This window comes from Anomaloglossus baeobatrachus, chromosome 5, assembly GCF_048569485.1.
Source record: "Anomaloglossus baeobatrachus isolate aAnoBae1 chromosome 5, aAnoBae1.hap1, whole genome shotgun sequence".
Classification (NCBI taxonomy): Eukaryota; Metazoa; Chordata; class Amphibia; order Anura; family Aromobatidae; genus Anomaloglossus; species Anomaloglossus baeobatrachus.
In genome coordinates this window covers 243,640,069-243,661,324 of record NC_134357.1, presented here as the reverse complement: position 1 = coordinate 243,661,324, position 21,256 = coordinate 243,640,069, and the positions used below count along the sequence as shown (strand labels likewise).

At 45.0% G+C, this 21,256-nt stretch overlaps 1 protein-coding gene across 1 annotated transcript in view; it reads right to left on the bottom strand.

Moving 5' to 3' along the window:
- The window catches only part of LOC142311144 (uncharacterized), a 43,563-nt gene extending 27,288 nt beyond the window's left edge, over positions 1–16,275 (bottom strand). Inside the window, exons 1-5 of the mRNA XM_075349301.1 lie at positions 16,243–16,275; positions 2,347–2,475; positions 2,085–2,270; positions 1,869–1,998; positions 1,654–1,778 (exon numbers count right to left, since the gene is read on the bottom strand). Of these exons, the coding sequence (XP_075205416.1) occupies positions 1,654–1,778; positions 1,869–1,998; positions 2,085–2,270; positions 2,347–2,424 (519 nt within the window). The 5' untranslated portion in view covers positions 2,425–2,475; positions 16,243–16,275. The remainder of the gene's footprint in view (positions 1–1,653; positions 1,779–1,868; positions 1,999–2,084; positions 2,271–2,346; positions 2,476–16,242) is intronic.
- Positions 16,276–21,256: the final 4,981 nt, after the last annotated feature.

Sequence of the window (21,256 nt, the reverse complement as noted above, 5' to 3'; positions counted from 1 at the left end):
ATGTAACGTTTTTCTGCGCTTGGCGGAGTGTCAAAAAAACGCAATTTGCAGGAATCCGTTAGGCGTCCGTTGTTTTTATAATGGACGCCTATGGTGGCGGATTCCGTTAGAATGCGTCATTTGACGGATTCCGTTACGCACCTGACTTTACACAACTGCGCATGCTCAGATGTGTAAAGTCAAGGAAAAAAAACTACAACGGATTGCGTTATTTTGTACGATCTGTAGCATGCGTTGTGCCACTATATGCAACGCATCCGTTGCATGCGTCACACAATGCAATGCTACGGATCCCGTTCAACGCAAGTGTGAAACTAGCCTAAATCTCATGGAATGTAACAGATTGTGGACCTAAACTGGAAACATACAGGGTCATTGCCTGCTGTGACTACTGCATTCTGTTGCATCATGTAAACTTTGCACTGGACAGATTAACTTCCCAAAACTGCATAATACATGCAGGTCTTTGAAATGTAATTTCATCAACCACTGTATCATCACTTGTTGCATTCCAAAATAATTAGCATTGTACTGTAATTAATATGCAAATGCAGTGTTAAGTGCTCTGGGAGTGACAGAGCACCTAACAAGTCAATGCCTCCCAAGGTTGTTTCCATGCCAAGCACCAGCTTCTTTAGCTTGATTGGTAGCTCACTGTATGATTTCCTTGTCTGGAACTTGCCATTATCCACATGCTATCAATGAAGGTTAAGAGGCTGGTGCTGGGTGTGGAAACAACCTTGGGACGCAATGGCTCCTTAAAGGGTTATTCCCATCTCTAAGATCATATCCCAATATGTAGTTGGTGTAATAATATTATTAATAAATACCTCCAATTAGAAATGTAGTATAGTTCTCCTGATATAGCCATGTTTCTTACCTCATGTGCAGGGCTTTGCAGCGTAGGTATCCATGGTTATGTCCACTCAGTTAATTAGTTGCTTGTGGTTGTAACCATGGATACCTAAGCTGCAATGCCCTGCACATGAGGTAAGAGACATGGCTATATCATGAGAACTATCCTACATTTCTAATATCATTATATTACACCTACTACATATCGGGATAGGATCTAGGTGATGGGAATAACCCTTTTACGTACATTGTCACACACTGCATTTAACACGTCATTTGCTTTGACTAAAAATCCTATATAACCGGGAATACAGGAACAAATGATAGATATAAATTATGACCGTGGCATACAAATTTTGGATAGTTTATCTTTTTTTTTCCTTAATACATAAACATTTTTCAATAATTAGTCACAAAAGGGGAATTTAGGATGACCTCCTTTGGTAGCTTGCATAATACACTGTAATATTTAAGCACTGGAGTGCAATATTCCTGCTTTTCAGTGATACACTGACAGGCAGCCTATTAAGTCCTGTTTCTAGCAGAACCTATCCAACTACAGTTCATGGCAAATGTTGAGGCCATTATAAGGCCTCTCACTACCATTACAACCCATAAACACAAAGCAAAGCATACATCAATCGCATCCTTGAAAAATGAGGGGAAAAGAGAAAGTCAGTGGGATGACAGAGGATGCCATCTCCCTCTGTCTAACTGTTTCAGTGCCTTAGCCCCAATTGTGTGTGGCATCTAAGGGATTAAAAGTCCACAATCAGAGCCAACACTAATACCAAATACCTTGTTGTGTTTCTTGTTGCAGGCTAGATTAGGCTCCATAATGCAATCTTCAATAATACTTCGGGTTTCCTCTTTACGTTCCTGTGGACTGGAACATGTCTCTTTTGTATTTCTCTTTGACTCGTCTGTTTAAAATAAACACAGAGCCTGACTACGCAGCTTATATGTGATGATCAGATGATGGGAGCATGTAGGTGACCCTCAAAATTGCTCACATTTATCCAGTGATTTGAGGCGCTGATGAGTTTCCATGATGACATCCTTGTACAGATCCTTGTGTCCTTCTAAATACTCCCACTCCTCCATGGAGAAATAGACAGTGACGTCCTGACACCTTATAGGAACCTGATATATATAATAATACATCATCATCCAGGCACATCATCCCTTGTGTTACTGTGTAATGCCCCAGTATTCCCAGCAGCGCTCACCTCTCCAGTCAGCAGATGAATGATCTTGTTAGTTAGTTCTAAGATCTTCTGCTCATTGTTCCTCTCGTTTGTTGGATGAGAGGACAACAATGTGATAGGGCTATGTGCTCTACTCGACTTTCCTGAGACTGGAATATGGCAGTTGGGTGGTACATGACCCACTGACTTCTTCAAAGCGCCATAATCCTGAATAAAAATAAACATTTTAGTCTACTCTAAAGATTCACATTAGTTTCTGGTAAAGGACCTTGTAATCTCTAACCTCTCCAGTCAGCAGATAGATGATCTCCATGGTCAGGCTTAATATTTGCTCAGTTACGTGACTCTTCTCATTGTCCATCCTGGAGACTGAGGTTCTGGCCTGCTGTTGGGGGACCAGATGTCTAGATCCCTAAAGGAGAAAAAAAATTCTCATGGTTAATGAACACTACCAATAACATTATCACAATAAAATGATCAGTAATGAACCTCCTTCTATGGAAAAAGACAGAACGTGGTTGGTAAAGCTAAGATTCCTATTGCATCCATCTCTTTTAGATGAGATCTGGAAGTGTGGAGGAAAGCAAACTCAGCAGCCTGGAACAGGCCGATAGTGTGGAGCTTATTGTCATCAGAACATGTGCACTGCATCGGTAAAAGGGACAGGCTGAGGCTTGCTGTGACCACAGAGCTGACCATGAAAGGATGACTTAACTACGGATGATAAGGGCGACATTGCTGTACCTAGAGGTGACAGTATTACTGTGAATCCAGGCAAAATGGGATGGAAGAGGCCCTGACTATTGGGAGGGTAAAAGAGGACCTGTTGTGAATAATGGACACAGGACACTACTGGCCTCCACTACGAGATGATTAGCTCTTGATGGTAGCATAGAATTCTGGCCACCAGGGGAAGCTCACGGCAATTGGTCATTATAGGATCATATAATACTGGGATTTATCACCACGTGACTTATTTTCTTATCTGAGAGCATAAGGAGAGTCTCAGACTAACCAAGCATAGATAAGTCATATCGGGGGATATAGTGAGTGAAAAGAAGGGCACCAGGTAATTGTTCCCTCAATTATGTTTCCATTTTCATGCCATACTCGATGGTAGCTTTAATCATCTGGTTTTGGAAGGAGGTGAGCTTTAACCCCTATACAACCTAGGACGTATATATACGTTCTAGGTTGCGACCTTCCCCTTGATGTGGGCCTTTTGATCCATCCTTGCCTGTTAACCCCTTAGATTGTGCTGTCAAACGCTGACAGTGCAATCTAACGCGCTACGGCAGAGATTGTGTTGTTCCCCGCCTCCGTTGGCGGCCCTGTGATGTGATCACTGGGCGCCAATGGGTTGTCATGACAGCGCAGGGTCAGATGAGAACCCCTGTCACCGTCATGACTCACTTCCAGTGAATGCTGGCAGAGCGCTGACACTCACAGAACACAGCATTTCTGCTGATCAGACCAGTACTAAAGCATTGCTTAATCAGCGAAGAGATCAGATAGTGCAGACATAGACAAAAAAAACCCCCTAAAAGTGCAAATCACCCCTTTTTGACCCACTGAAAATAAAATAATAAAAAGAAAAAAAATACACATTTGGTATCGACTCTTTCAGAAATGCCCGATCTATCAAATTATAAGATCAATTAATCTGATCGGTAAAGGGCGTAACAAGAAAAGAAAAAAACATATTTGGTACCGCCTCTTTCAGAAATGTCAGATCTATCAAAATATAAAATCAATTAATCTGATCGGTAAAGGGCGTAGTGAGAAAAAAAACAAATGGAAGAATTAAGTTTTTTTTAAACGACACAACATTGCATTTTAATGCAATAACAGGTGATTAAAACATAGCACCTATGCAAAAATGGTATGAATAAAGACATCAGCTCAGGACGTAAAAAATAAGCCATAACTGAGCCCCAGATCCCCAAAAATGAGAACGCTACGTGTCTCGGAAAATGGTGACAAAAGCGCAACCATCTAGTTCAACCTTCCTCCTCCAATTATACATTTCGTCACCAAATCATTTATAACCAACAATGTTGTGTGTACTGAGGAAATCATCCAGCCCTTTTTTAAAAGCTGTTATAGTATCTGCCATTACTACGGACACGCCCACAACAGGGCCGGGGGCACTTTGAATCGGGCAGGACTTGTCCGGGGACGCCAGCAGTGGCGGGGTCCGGCTCCGTGACCCTGGAGTCTTTTAATAAATAAAGGGGATGATGATGGGAGTTGAATTTTTAGAGATTTTTAAAGTTGGTGACGCCACCAGTGGTTGTGCGGCTATGTGCTGTGGGTTTCCCGGGGCAAGTGATGAGGGCGCAGCTGAGGTGTTTTACTCCCCACAGGTGGAGTGAGGCCCCGAGATAACCGTTGATTATATAAAGAGTCTATGAGGGCAGGTTGTGACGCAGGAGGAATGGAGATGACACCAGGGCTTTGCAACAAGTCTTTTACTCACTGTATTGATTGACGCTTGGCAGCCTTTTTAGTCCATCCACAGTGTGCTGGGATCCTGAGTGATGAGCCACCACCGATCCCGAATAAGTCTGAGGCCAGTACCGGTACACCCTTTGTTTGCCTTTTTTGTCCGTCTCTCTGCGCTGACTTTCTCCCTCATGTCCTGCGCCTCCCCACACAGTGCCCTGAGTCAGGGGCCAGGGACCAGCATTGGGACTTCTGCCTGCCTGCCTTCCTCTGGGGACCTTCAAAAGGGATTTCTGCCTGCCGGGCTCCCTGGTCCTCTGTGGCCCCTTTCCAGCGGATTCGTGTGCTGCTTGTGGCCCAAAGGTGCGTACAGCCACCCTGGCCTCCGGTGTTACTAGGAAGTCCTGAAGTATCGTCCTAGCCAAGAGACCAGAACCCCGTTTGCGACCAATTCCTTCACCTTGAGCTATTGTCTGTGAAACATGACTATAGGGGTGCTTGACACTTCCCCTAAGTCACTGGGATTCTTTCCTCCATCTTCTCAGAGTTTAGCAGGACCCCTGGGGTCCTCAGCCCTTATCAGTCTCCTCCCTCCCTCTGACTGACTCTTCTAACTGCCAATTTTCAAAACTTAGCTCCGCCCATTTTACCTCAGTCACCACACCCACTAAGCTCCACCCCCTGGATGATTCTAGAGACAGTGCATGGGGCTTAAGTGCCATAACCAGATTACTGGTCGCTAAGCATTATTGGGACATGCCCCAGCCCTGATCTAATGTGTGAGCTAATAATTGGGTGTCTGCAGGCTTTTGGTGCGTGAACCGATAGATGGCCTCTTTCTTACCCATTATGGGGCACCACACCTCTGGCTGAGGTGCAGTACCTCTGTGGCGATGGCAGCATCAGGGGCGGCACACTACCTCTAGTGGTAGGGAATTCCACAGTCTGACTGCTCTAACTGTAAAGAACCCTTTCCTATTTAGCTGCCGGAATCGCCTTTCTTCCACTCGCACACTTGGTCCTTAATATTGTCTTTGGAAGAAATAAGTCATGTGCCAGTCCTTTATATTGGCCACACATGTATTTATACATATAAATGAGATCTCCTTTGAGACGTCTTTTTTCTAAGCTAAACATATCTAACTTTTCCAACCTGTCATCATATGGGAGGCCTTCCATTCCTTGTAATCTAGTTACCCGCCTTTGAAATGAGTTACATAGTTAAAAAAAAATATGGAATGCTTCACGAATTTCCAGTTTTTACAAACTTCTGAATCTTTTTTCAGCACTTAAGATAAAGATAAAACTATCCATGTTTGGTATCAACAAACTGGTACTCACCTGGGGAATCATATTCTCAGGTCAATTTTACTGTATCGTGAACATGGTAAATAAAAAAATAAAAAAAACTATGGTGGAATTGCACTTTTTTTAGCAATTTCACTGCACTTGGAATTACATTCCCGTTTTCCAGTACAAAATGGGGCAGAATGAATGGTGTCATTCAACAGTACAACTCCTCCCGCAAACAACAAGCCCTCATATGGCTATGATCAAAATGAGCACAAATATACTTTCAGGTAACAGAGCCGCTCCGAGTTTGAAAGAAATATTCTACTAATGGAAGTTCTGTACAATGAAGAAATAGATTGCTGCAACCAGAAGAAAATATTTCTGTAAGTGCGATGAACAATTTGCTAAACACCAAGGGTGTAGCAGGATTTTTAAGGAATGTCCAGTTAAAAGGGTTTCCTCAAAATGGCAAGTTATCTCCTATTCAGGGGTCAGACACCTCTAAAATCACGAGCACAAGGCTGTGCAGAGTCCTATCTGAACATTACGCAAGTGGAGCATGAACACCTCTATGGGACCTCTAACATTCAAGAACAGTGCTCAGCTTTCTCCAGCAGTCCTATAGACAATGTATGCCGCATACCTAACCTCCACTTTATTCATATGAGGCTCTGCAGACACATTGTTAAATTGCTGGGGTCCCAGTGGTCGGACACCAGTTAGGCTAGGTTCACATTTCCGTTAAAATGTATCAGTCACAATCCGCAGCTATGGTAAACAACGGAGTCCGTTTGGCTGATGCCGTTTTGTCCCATAGACTTGTATTAGTGGCGGATTGCGACTGATGACCTTGCGTTGCAACTGCTGCGCAGCGGTCAGTCGTCTTTGGACTGACCGCCGGGCAGAAACAACGCAGAATGTAACATTTTCGGGCCGTCAAAATTAACGCACCGCGCAGGAATCCGTCACGCTTGTAATGTATGTCTATGGTGCTGGATTCCGTCGTAATCCGTCTTACGACTGAATCCAGCGCTGGATTCCGTCATGCTCTACTGAGCATGCCCAGCATGTTTGGCACACCCACTGGGCTGTCCCAAACACAAACGGATCATGAATGATCCGTCAAAAAACGGATGCACAGCGGATGTAACGGACGCGACGGATCAGTTTTTTCACAGGATTCCTGTGAAAGGAATCCTGTGAAAAACACATCCATTGCGTCAGTTGACATCTAAAAAACAACTGATCCGTTGCTGACAGACCTAACGGATTTAAAACAACAGAAATGTGAACCTAGCCTTAATTATCACACATCTAAAGGGCCTTCAGCTCGATCTCAAGCCATGGTGACTTGATGGATGAATGCTCGGTAGGAAGATCAATCTTGTGCATTCTAGATAGCTCCACCAGAGTCTTCTCTGATATTTTCTTGGTTATATCAAGCTATCGGGCTGCTGGTCTTCCTCTTCACCTTGCTCCTTCTATTCTTCTGACCATGATGTCCTCCAGTAATTGCTCTTTGTATGATGTGTTTAAAGTAGACAAGTTGTAGCCTGGTGATTGTTGCTTTGAACGACGTCTGACTTGATTTGTTCCAAAATTGATTTTGTTTGTTCTTCTTACCATCCATGGTATCCCCCATCTTAGTCTCTTGGAAAAAAAAACAGTTTACAGTATGTGCCTATGGTGTCTTTTAGGCTGTGTGCACACGTTGCGTTTTTTACCGCGGAAACGCTGCGTTTAGAACCGCAGCGTTTCAGTGGCAAATTGCATGCGTTCAGCTTTCCCAGCAAAGTGTATGAGAAAGCCGAAAAATTAGTGCACACGCTGCGTTTCTAAACGCAGCGTTTTGGATGCCAAAAATCGGTGCGGAAAGAAAAGCAGCATGTCACTTCTTTTGTGCGTTGTGGCTGCGTTCTCTCTCCCATTGAATCAATGATGCGGGTCAGAACGCAGCTACACCGCAGTGAGCTGCTTTTTTGTTGCAGTCCGCGGGCTTTATCGGCATACAGAACGCAGGCATTTACCTGGAAGTGAGGTCAAGAGGTTTCCTGTTGACCTCACTTCCTGGCAAAGTCCTGGAAAGCCCCCGGTGTCGCCAAAGTGCCCGCCCCGACCCCCGGCCCCCCTCCCGAAAATCCAACATGGCTGCGCGCACAGTAGCGCACCGGCCGCCCTGCTCCTATGATTTCTGTCGCATGTGCCTTGAGACATGCGACAGAAAAATGCCCCCCAGGCCCTGCCAGGTCACCCCCTATTCCCCCCGGTATTCCCCCTTACCTGTCCGGTCGCAGCGCTGATCCCCCACGGCGCCCTCCTCCTTCACAGCAGACGTCGGTCAGTGCGGTCACATGTGCCGAGCAGCTGACAGCCAGCACTGTGTTCAGAGAGCTGTGCTGGCTGCTCGCTCTCTGCAGCTATGACCCGGGGAGAGTGGGTGCAGATTTTTGGCACCCACTCTCCTCAAATGGAGGGTCTGCCCTCCTAGAAAATGGGGGATACGTTCCCTGAACGTGCCCCCATATTCTAGAAGGTCCAGAGCCGACGTGGGACGTCCAAATGGATTTCTGAGGACCCATTTTTTTTAAATTTTTTGATTAAATTGGAGAACAAGGGAATGATTTGGGGAGTGTTTTTTCTAATAAAAAATTTTTTTGTCATTTTTTTTTGCTTTTGTTTACTGTCAATTAGTTATGTCTGGTATCTGATAGACGCCGTGACATCACTAATTGCTGGGCTTGATGCCAGGTGACATTACACATCTGGTATCAACCCCATTTATTACCCCGTTTGCCAACGCACCAGGGCGCGGGATGGGTTGGGGCGAAGCGCCAGGATTGGCGCATCTAATGGATGCGCCACTTCTGGGGCGGCTGTGGCCTGCTATTTTTAGGCTGGGAAGAGTCAAATAACCATGGCTCTTCCCACCCTGAGAATACCTGACCCCAGCTGTCAGCTTCACCTTGGCTGGTGATCTAATTTGGGGGGACCCCACGTTATTTTTTTTTTAATTCTTTATTTATAAATATAAAAAAAAAGCCTGGGGAGCCCTCCAAATTGATCACCAGGCAAGATGAAGCTGCCAGCTGTGGTTTACAGGCTACAGCTGTCTGCTTTACCCTGACTGGCTATCAAAAATAGGGGGGAGCCCACGCCATTTTTTTCATTGTTTTTTTTGTTTTTTTTTTGGATAAATACTAAGCTAGGCACCCTTTAGTGCCACATGAAAGGTACTAAAGGTGCCAGCTTAGAATATGCAGGCGGGGGTGGGACGTTATATATATTTGACATCCATTTATCCATTGACGCTTTTTAGGCTGTGTGCCCACAATCAGGTTTTGCCATGGTTTGGGCACTGAGTGTTTTCCCTGCGTCCATAACGCTGCATTGTGCAGTAGAAGCACAGTGGAAGGATTTTTGGAGATCCCATGCCCACTGTGCTTTTCTCCGCAGCATAAACTGACCTGCGGCGTGGCTTCCCGAGCCTCAGCATGTCAATTTATGCTGCGGAGACAAGAGTGTTCTCTGCAGGTAGCATAGAGCTCCACAGCAGCCTGAACCCAAATCGTGGGCATGGGCAGCTGGGTTCTCCCGTGGACAACACTCACATCTCTGCAGGAGGCTGACACTGTGTACTAGACGCCGTGTCGCTGGATCATGGCCACATAGCCTTAGGCCTCTTTCACACGTCAGTGATTCTGGTACGTTTGTGCTTTTTTTTAAACGTACCAGAATCACTGACATACGCAGACCCATTATAATGAATGGGTCTGCTCACACATCAGTGATTTTTCACTGCACGTGTCTCCGTGCAGCGTACCCGCGTGTGCGTGATTGCCGCACGGAGACATGTCCATTTTTTTCTGGCATCACTGATGTTCCACAGACCACGCAGTGGTGTGGTCCGTGAAACACGTGCCAGAAAAAAACGTGCTTTTAAAATAAAAATCATTTTTACTCACCCGGTGTCCAGCGATGTCCTCTGCAGCCCATGCAGCTTGCTGCTTCTGAGCCGGCTCATTATTGTCGCGCATATTCATGATGCGTGACACAGCCGACCCGGAAGCAGCTGCTGCGGGGGTCAGCGCCGGCCGGATGCTGCACCGCGGGAGGGATCAGCACCATGGAGAGCGGGAGCGGGCGCAGGTGAGTTGATTACTAAGTGCAATCACGGGCCACGTTGAACGGAGCCCGGATTGCACTTAGACAACCCACGTGTGCCGTGATTCACGGCACACGGAGGGACATGTGCGTGTTTTACACGCCAGTAAAAAACGTCAGTGTTTTTCACTGACGTGTGAAATGGGCCTAAAAGTGAGAATATTGTTGCTACAGCAACATTTTGGGTGAAGTAGCTGTGGATTCAAAATGCTTAATATACTCCTGAATAAAATCCTTGAGGGGTGCAGATTCCAAAATAGGGTCACTTGTGGGGTTTTTCTGACGTATAGATACCCAAGGGGCCCTGCTAATGTGACATGGTGCGAGAAGTTTATTTCAACTTTTCCAAAATTCAAATGGTGCTCCTTCCATTCCAAGCCCTCCCATTTATCCAAACAGAATGTGGAGAAGGAAATGACATCACAGGTTTTTTTTCCAAACGTCTGTGTTCAACCAACTTTATTAACACTAACAAGTCTTAAAAAACGCACCTAAAAAAACGCATGAAAAACGCACGAAAAACGCATGCTTTTTCGATGCGTTTTTCTCAAAAAGCATTGTTTACAATTCTCCCCTCTGCCAGAGGGTGCGTTTTTTTCCACGCTGAAAAAAAAGCAACGTGTGCACATACCCTTAGAAGAATCTTCAGGAAATCAGGCAGTGTTTTACCTAATGGGTCTTTTCTGATGTTTTATTTCAATAGCTTTGCACTGGCTTGTCTTTTATTCTGTATATAACACATTGAGGGCTTCCAAGTGGAAGCCACCAGAAGAATGGACCGGTCACTTTTAGCTGCTTTCAATGTCTGACCTCGTTAACCTATTCACAACATGACCAATTTCCGTTTTCCTTTTTCTTTGCCTTCTTCCCAGAGCCATAACTTTTTTTTATCTTTCTATCTACAGAGACGTATGTGGGCTTGATTTTTGTGGGACTAGTTTTATATTTTACCACATAGTGTACTAGAAAACCTGAAAAAAAAAACCAAGTGCAGTGAAATTCTGAAAAAAAACCCCCACAATCCTAACATTGTTTTTTGGGAACTTACAGCGTATGCTATGGTAAGTGGAAAAAATAGCTGGTAAAATGATTATCTTCACTAGTACAACAATACCAAACATGTAAAAAAAGAAAGATTTTGGGTGGCACAGCTATTTTATGGACAGACGTAATGTTTTCATTCTTTAGTTGAGAGAGCTGCAATAGCTTATTTTTTGTGGGGTGAGACATTTTTATTAATATTGTTTTAGGACAGATATGACTTTTTCTTCATCGCTTGTTTTTGTGGTTTTGCGGACACACAAAAAAAAAAAATGTAATTTTGGGGTTTTTAAATATTTTTTGTTTATGAGGTTTATTGGTTACGGGTTAATTATTTTTATATCTTGATGGATCTGAGTTTTCTGAATATGGTGATGCCAAATATGTGTATTTTTTTTTATCTTTAACTAGCTGTAGTACCCTGTGTTGCCCGTGATAGTAACTGTCTCTCCCCCAGTCTCTGTCTCTATACCTGTCTCTTTCACTGTCTGTCTCCGTATTTTTTTGTCTGTCACTCTGTCTCTTTCCATGTCTGTCTGTCTCTTTCCCTGTGCCTATAGGTTTGTGTGTGTCTGTCCACTGATATCGCATTACCTCACACAAACGTCTTATACTAAGAATGTCCCTCGTTGCCTATAGCAACCAATCACAGCTGCTATTACTGACCTGTAGCTCCCAGCTCCATTCACTTTAATGAAGGCAGATTTTTTGAAGAGTAACTGTAAAGCGTGGGGTTTTAATTTTCCCCTCAAATCATAGTCTATGATGTTCCCTGGGTCACATGGGGCGTCTGTGCAAAATTTTGTGATTGTAAATGCGACGGTGCGGATTCCTTTATCGGACATACACACACAGCTTTATATATTTGATTTTTTTAAGAAAAATGAGGTGATTTGAACTTAGGTTTTTTTTTTTACATATTTTCTAAACCTTTGTTGTTTTTTTTTTACTTTTCACTCTATCTATTAGTTTTATTAGGGAACTATAACCTGCAATCATCTGATCGCTTTTGCAATATACAGCAATACCATCGCAGTGCTGTATATAGCAAAAATCACAGTCTCCTTTGAAGCCACAGGATGGGTTTCAAGGGAGCTCTGTAGTAACAGACATCGATATCTTCAACAGACACCTGTCATAGCAACCGATCAGTGACCTGTGATCACATCATGAGTGCGCCGATGGGCATGTAGAATGACATGCCAGTGTGCTGTTAAAGGGGTTGTCTACTACTTGTATAATCTCTCCTCATTACTCATGTGTACCCCCATAAAAAAGAAAAAAAAAAGCCTATACTCGCCTCTTGTGCCAATGAGTTTCCAAGGATGTTGGAACTTGCATTCCTTGGGCCTACATGACATTGTTATAATATGCAAGCCCCACAATTAATCACCGCTGGCTTCCTTCTCCCCACTTTTGGACACAGGAGTAATTAGAAGGAAGTGAGTGGCAGTAGCAGCGCTCACTTCATGTTAGTTACTTAACCGTCCGAAGGCGGGAAAAATGAAGCTGGTGTTGACTGGTCGCAGGACTTGCATGTCATAAAAATGTCATGTGGTCCCCAGGAGCACGAGTTCTGACATATTGGAACAGAGGCCACATGGGAGGTGAGTATAAGCTTATTTATTTTTATGGGGTGAACGAGAAGGAGCTGTTTATATAGTGGACAACCCCTTTAATACCGCTGTCAGAGATGGACAGCAGCATTTAACAGGTTAACATGTTAGAGGAAGGGCCTGTTCTGTAACATACAACCATTACTTGCTGGCTAAGGGGCCCGCTCATCCCATGAGTGTGCTCCATATACCTGCAACCAACTTACGCCATATATTTATGGCACATGTGATGAAGGGGTCTTTTTGGTGTTTTTTTAGCACTTTTTCAGGCAAGTAACTCTGCCTTAGGCCGGTTTCAGACGTCCGTGTTTAATCAGGTACAAGCCACACGCATGGTTATGGTCATACGTGTGTCAAACATGTGACATCTGTGTTTGTATACATGTGACAGGTACCAGAGAAAGCATGGGTCTTTAAATAAAAAGACTTTCCATATTCACCTATATCCAGCGCTGTTTTCTTCTTCTCTGCTGTCTCCCGCTTCTGACCCCCGCTCATTATAGTCATTGATTATTCACTGCACTGAGGAGCTGGAAGAAGGAGCATCGCGGAGACAGCTCTGGGTACAGCATCGCTGGTAACAGAATCGCGGGGCCAGGTGAGTATCCAGCAAGCAGTGTGTGTGCAGTGACGTCCAGGAGGTCATCAGAGTTCCCGCTACAGCAGGTGTCAGGACAGTGACTTCACGGGTCTATCAGAGTTCATTGGGAACTCTGATGACCTCCTGGACGTCACTGCACACAAGAGAAAAGGCATAGGTGTCCAGCTCATCTGTTGAAATTTCCAGCATGCACGGATCAAGACACTCTGAATGTGCTGAGGTTCAGGAAGAAAAAGGAAGAGAATCCAGCTTCTGGATAATAGTAAAAAATTCTTTCAAGCTTTATTTCCAATGGTAAATTGCTTGCTTGTTGAATACTCACCTGTCACCGGCGATGCTGTCCTCCAGGTTGCTGTCCCTGGCGCTGTCCCCGCTTACACACACACGCTTGCATACAGACACACACTCTGCTGGATACTCACTTGTCCCCAGCGATGCGGTCCCCCGCACTGAAGTCCCCAGCGATGCTCCGGCTTCTAGCTCATCAGTGCGGTGAATAATCAATGTATATAATGAGCGGGGGTCAGAAGCAGGAGACATTGCTGGATACAGGTAAATATAGAAAATCTTTTTATTTAAAAGACCCGTGTTTTCTCCAGTATGTGTCACACTGATGTCACACGGATCACATCAGCGTGCGATCCGTGTGACACCCGTGCTGCCGAAGAAAAAACGGACATGTCTGCGTGTGTGCGTGCGGGGTCATGAGAGGTCACACTGTCTGTGTGAAAACACGACCGTGTGAGTACAGCATAGAATAACATGGGTGCGGGTGGCATCGTGTTAAAAACGGATGTCACACGTACTGAAACATGGACGTCTGAAACCGGCCTTAAAAAGACATAAGGCCCAATACATTAATGCTTTTACGCCAGTATTCTGGCTTGGAAAATTTGCATAATTTTAGCGCAATTCGAGGCTGTGCTAAAATATGTTACTTATTGTGTTTTCAGGCCATTTTTGCCCAGCTCCAAAAAAGTAGGCAGATCTGTGGTGGGAGAAAGTTATGATGAATGGCGCCGTTCGGTACACCATGAATCTAAGTCCAGCAGGGACTGGAGAAGGCTTTGTAGCGAGGCGCACACCGAGGCATATGCCACCCGACCAATGTTCCAGATTCATGTAAAGGCATACGCCTCTTCATGATTCAGAAGCGTCTGACTCCAGCACTCCTCCTGAAGACTGACATAGACAATGCCGGTCTTGATGTTTTGGGCTCATAGTGCGTTAATGTAGGAAAAAATTAAAGCGTTATTCCCATCTGTACACACAGGTATTGTTGAATGGTGCTTGGAAATACAAGCAGTTTTACAATTTACTGATTATTAAAATTTTCACCTGTTCTTGAGGAATTAACACTTTTCTTTTATTACAGCTCATTGTCTTGGAGACGACTACCACTGCTAGACAATGGAACATGTGCATCATACGAAGAGAACAATCACTAGAGAAGGACATCATCGCTGGAAAAATAGAAGCACAAGGCGAAGGGGGAGACCAGCATCCCGAGGGTTTGATATTGTCAAGATTAGGCCATGTGCGCACTAGAAAGTGCCTTTTTCTTAAGGAAAATCCGGACCCTCATAAAGAATACTGCACCCGCGGTAAAAAACGCACCAAAACCGCAGCGAAATCCACATGTTGTTTTACCACGGATTTTCTGCAGGTTGGTCCCTGCTGATTTTTACCATTATCTATGGCAAAAACCGCAGGTACTTGCAGAAAAGAAGTGACATACTCATTAATTCCGCAGCGTAAAATCCACGGGTATAAAAAAAACGCATTGTGCGCAAAACATTTTTTTAGACCCATAGGATTTGCTGGGGAATGACTGCAGCAATGTTAGACACATTTTCTGCAGCAAATCCACGGCAAAATCCGCGGTAACTCCGCATCGTGCACACAGGGCCTAATGGCGGAGAAGACCCTGATCCTGATGAACCTATCCAGCTTTGCACAAGACTGATCTTCCTACAGAGTGTTCATCCATCAAGTTGCCATGGCTCGAGATTGAGCTAAAGGCTGTTAAAAGAAAGAAAAAGCGGTGCTTACAAGCTCTTTTCTATTCAGCTTGTAAGCGCTGTTTTGAAGCTAGACAGGATTGCTGGAGCACAATGTTGCGCTTTAATGCAGTGCTTACAAGCTAGACAGCATCGGTGGTCAGTTACCTAGGCAACAGGCTGTAAAGAATAGAAGAGAGTTATTATTTTAAGAATGGCCGTCAATTTTAATAAGCAGTTAACTGCAATAGTGCTAAGTATTACAAGCAGTATTCCACAATCCCATCTATGAAGATGGGTAGAAGCCTCTCAATTAAAATGCCCCATGGGGAGGAATTTACTGCACTAATAATATACCTGATCCCGGAGATCCGAGGCCACATCCAGTGCAAAGGTTACAGAACAGGGAAGGCAAATAATATAACCACAACATGTAGAGGTATAGAAAGCAACAACAATAATAGAATATTACGGTAAATAACTAATAATAAAGTTACTAATAACATTATTACATGAATAAAAAAATAATACAAATAAGTCGTGCACGATAAATGCCAGGAAAATAATAAAGACAGAAATACAAAGGATCCAACAGAAAATATAAAAAAGAAGACATTAATATAATGCCAGAATTGCGGCTTTTTTTTTATTCCACCCAAAAAGATTTTTTTCCCCAGATTTTTTTATTTAATAACAAAAAAAATAAACCCTGTGAAATCACATAAAGTCCTATATGGAGCTGGTGATGGAGAAACAAAAAGTTAGGGCTTTATAAAGTGAAAGCGGAACAGGAGTAAAAACATGGTGTGAAAAGCAGAAATGAGGACAATAAAGCCCTGACAGACAGTGACTGCCAGACCCCAGCCTCCCAGCAGCCCTCCCTCCATGATTAGCATTGCCCATCAGCAGTAAAGCACGGCATTGTAACGTAAAGCAGCACATCATTCCTATGACTAGAAGCCGCAGAAATCCCCGCAGCCAAAACACCACATCGTGGACTCCTCCATAAAACCATCACTTACCGTAAAACCCCCTTCTCCAGCCCTCAAATTTGCTCACCGGAAACGGAAGTGGGTTGCAGACGAATACTTCCTGATGTTGCGTTCCAGAGAGTGCCTTGTTTGCGTTCCACCCTGCGGGTCCCACGTGTTGCCGGGCTCTGCAGCCTGCAGCCGGGGAGGTCTGGTGAGGGATTGCTGCTCCTCACACTGGAGGAGGAAGGGCTGTGCTCTCACAGGATTACGCTGCTGTCTTCTCCTCCAGCTGCTGCTAGCACAGGAGGCAGCCATAGTGGTCTATGTCTTGTGACAGATTGCAGGAGAGGTCTGGTGAGGGATTGCTCCTCACACTGGAGGAGGAAGGGCTGTGCTCTCACAGGATTACGCTGCTGTCTTCTCCTCCAGCTGCTGCTAGCACAGGAGGCAGCCATAGTGGTCTATGTCTTGTGACAGATTGCAGGAGAGGTCTGGTGAGGGATTGCTCCTCACACTGGAGGAGGAAGGGCTGTGCTCTCACAGGATTACGCTGCTGTCTTCTCCTAGCACAGGAGGCAGCCATAGTGGTCTATGTCTTGTGACAGATTGCAGGAGAGGTCTGGTGAGGGATTGCTCCTCACACTGGAGGAAGGGCTGTGCTCTCACAGGATTCCGCTGCTGTCTTCTCCACCAGCTGCTCCTAGCACAGGAGGCAGCCATTGTGGTCTATGTCTTGTGACAGATTGCAGGAGAGGTCTGGTGAGGGATTGCTCCTCACACTGGAGGAGGAAGGGCTGTGCTCTCACAGGATTAAGCTGCTGTCTTCTCCTCCAGCTGCTGCTAGCACAGGAGGCAGCCATTGTGGTCTATGTCTTGTGACAGATTGCAGGAGAGGTCTGGTGAGGGATTGCTCCTCACACTGGAGGAAGGGCTGTGCTCTCACAGGATTCCGCTGCTGTCTTCTCCACCAGCTGCTCCTAGCACAGGAGGCAGCCATTGTGGTCTATGTCTTGTAACAGATTGCAGGAGAGGTCTGGCATTTTAGGCTTTATAGGGTGTGCATGATCCAGGTGAATACCCAGAAAATCCTGGTCCCAGCGTCTTTTAAAACAACTGTGCTTTACTCCCTGTCCTGGGTCCAGCAGTGTCCCCCGCTGCTTCCAGGATAGTAGTCAATCCGTAAGTTTAGCGGCTCTCAGCGGGGCGCTACATCTACAAGACAGAGCCAGCAAACTTAATGATTGGCTGCAGCGCTGTCGATGTGACCTCAGACACTATGAGGCACCAGGAGACGCATCAAAGACCCACTAGTGGACTGTGGGAGGGTGAGTAAAGCTCAGGTTATATATGTATATTTTTTATTAACAAACTACTGCAGAATGGACTTTCTATAAGTGGACTATCCCTTTAAGGCCACATGATGATTTTGGCCACAGCACAGGTTGCCTTGCCAAAGATCGCTATGTGTCACTGCTACATCGCAGAGGAATACAAGTGAATGGGTCCACATTGCAACAGCAAGTCACCAACACATCCTTCCGGAATAGAAGTGAGTTATGGTCTGAGTTTAGCAGTCTGTGGTCTACTATGGTCTATGTGGCTGATGGATTGGCTACATTCTGTTCTATTTTTGCGGTCCGCAAAAAAAGGTCCAAGGATGCATCCTTGTGGCATCTATAGAAAAATAGAAAGTCCAGCGCTGACCAAGTAAATAAAAATCCAAAAATGTATTGTAGAAATATTTAAAATCCAGCAAGTAAGGGCTTGTGTCATGAGGAGGCAGACAGAACAACGCTGTTCATGATTAAGACCTGAGCATCGAAACGCGTTGTTCTGTCTGCCTCCTCATGACACAAGCACTTACTTGCTGGATTTTAAATATTTCTACAATACATTTTTGGATTTTTATTTACTTGGTCAGCGCTGGACTTTCTATTTTTCTATATTGATTAGTGGCGAAGCTACTCCATGCACAGGACCTCTGGATGCATCAGCAAGTTAATGATCGGTGAGCTGAACTTTCTTTACCTTGTGGAATCTATATGACAACTGCATCTGTCCCATTCCGTTCAGTATACGGTCCGTGTGACCTCCGTCTTTTTTTTTTTGCGGACCGCAAAAAAACGGAAGGAGAGTTACATGCAGTCCAGTATATCTGGCCATATGCTGGTCCCCATATAAAGTCTATGGGGAACAAAATCTGGGGCAAAGGGGTAGGAGAAAGCGCTACATACTCACTGATCACTGGCACGGCTGTCACACTGCTCTCGTGGCTGCTTTTTGTTCTTCCTGAGACGGCCGCTCATTAGGCTCATACATATTCACTCCTCCCCATGTCTGTGATTGGTTACAGTCAGACGCGCCCCCATACCCCCAGTGACAGCTGTCTGACTGCAACCAATTACAGCCGCGGGTGGGTCTATATCGTACAGTACAATAAATCCCACCAAATTTGGTAGCAGCCAAGATAAAGTCTCTCAGCTGCTGGCTGGTATTCTCAGGCTGGGGAGACCCACGTCATTGGGAGCCCCCCCCAGCCTAAAAATATCAGCCAGCAGCCGTCCGGAATTGCCGCATCCATTAGATACAACAGTCCCAAGACTTTACCTGGCTCATCCCGAATGCCCTGGTGCGGTGACAAACGGGGTAATATATGGGGTTGATACCAGCTGTGTAATGTCACCTCGCATCAAGCCCAGAGGTTAGTGGTGTCATGGTGTTTATCAGATACCAGACATCACTAACCCAGTCAGTAATAAAATAGAGAAACAAATTTTAATTTGAAAAAACACTCCCAACACATTCCCTCTTTCACCAATTTATTGGAAAGAAAAAACAAATCCGTGTCCGGCGTAATCCAATAAGGGGGTCCCACGACGATCCATACTCGCTGTCCCAGTCAATGAAGAACAGAACGTTCCCCATTGGCTGGGAGAGCAGTGCAGTGACCTGAGCTAACATCATTAAGTGGTCACTGTAGGGCCCAGGTCACTGTAGGGCACGACGAGCGCCGATGTAAGGAGGCTATGTATATGTAAGACCTGGCTCATCTATGAAAGGTAGGGTGCCAGAAACAAAACCCAATACTAGAAAAATAGACTAGCTTTGGCACACCCAGGGGTGTGCTGAAGCTAGTCTATTTTTCTGATGTCAGGAGGTTGGCTAGGTACATTACCTGCGGTGATGGAAGTTGCTGCACTCCTGACGTCAGTGCTTGTCACTTTCAATGACCGCTGTGTTCACAAGTGAAGTATCGCGAGTGGCCTGTGACGTCACCACTAGTCACAATCTCAGGCTGCCAGCGAGAGGTGATGTGAGAACGCAGTGGGCATAGTAGTCCATAACAAGTGCTGACATCAGGAGTGCAGGACTTCATCACCGCAGGTAATGAACTTTACTAACCTCCTGACGGCAACGCTCATCATCCCCGCAACTGCTGACACCCTGCAGTCCGGGCAGCTGCTGACACACACTGCTCTGCGGGCAGCTGCTGACACACACTGCTCTGCGGGCAGCTGCTGACACACACTGCTCTGCGGGCAGCTGCTGACACACACTGCTCTGCGGGCAGCTGCTGACACACACTGCTCTGCGGGCAGCTGCTGACACACACTGCTCTGCGGGCAGCTGCGGGAGCGGAACACAGACTGCACGGGCACCCGATGGAAGTCACACGGAAGTGTTTCCATGCGGCTCCCAGGGATTTTGCGGACCCATTGACTTGTATTGAGTCACGACTCGTTATTACGGAACAGAATAGGACATGTTCCATAATAATGGAGCGGACATACGGCATCCGAGGGTTTTTTTTTTGGTAGGATCGGATGCACACGGAAGTGCTTCCCTCTGCCATCCGATCCTACACAAAAGACATTGAAAAGATGGTCCTGTCAGTAGGTCTGCAAAAAAAACAGGACCTGACCAGGACAAACGGAACGGTTGTCTGAATGAGCCCTAAATCTGCATTAACATTATGCTTTATCCACTCATCACTGGCACCATCAGGGCTTTTGTCTGACACCATATTGAGATGCCCTTAATCTGGAGTTGGGCATATGCGTTCTAACAGCCACAGAGACCATAGCCAGTGATGGGCTCTAGTTGTCTTCTATAGGAGAGCTTCCTAGACATATGTGACATGTAAGGGTCACTGTGCAGATAGAGGAAGGAGAGGATCGGTGATCACCTATTGTGAATGGTGGGTCTTACTACAAATCGGAACCCTAAATATTCACCTTAGTGGCCAGCATGAAATTTACAATAGTTTGTCTGAATTATTATAGGGAAATAGCAAATGTGAAAATATTACAAATTCTTGAAACAATATGTGTAACAAAAACATAACAAATAATTTGCAATTACCTTCAACTTATAGTGTTTTAACGTATCTTCCTGGCATAGAGGGTAACTTCTGTGATATTGCCCCACACGTACACAAGGATATTAGTACTATAAGCCACGAGGTAGCCACTGACGTGGGACTAATCATGTGAACCCGGCTTTCTGCATCCTAATCTGGCGTCTTTGAGCAGCTCATCCTCACAAGACTGTATGTGCCAACTGTACAATGGTGTTACCTGAGAAATGCTCCCTACTGTCAGTCACATGTGCTACCGATCGGGAGTCTGTGATATTGAATACTATGATACTAGAGTAAAATAGAACACACAAATGTGAAAACTTCTTATTCGCTTTTATTGAATCAAAAGTGTCAACATTTGAATAGATCAGGAGCTGCGAGGGATGAAACACTTTCTCAAACTGCATCCAGTCTCTATAAATTGACATTTTCTTTTACATTATACAATAGTTGGTTACAAAACACTTACTAACCCCCCCCCCCGAACCCCAAATGACATAAAAACATACATCGGTATAAATACAGGTAGATTCCCACTGACAAGGCATGTGATTTCAGTAATCCTGGCTAAACTTAGGGAGTTGTGCTTCTTTGCCAGTTGCTATAACAGAAGATTCCGCTTATTTATGACATGTGTAAAAAAAGAATTTTGTATTTAATATTTTTTTCTACGATGATTAAATTGCTAGACATTTAGGTCAA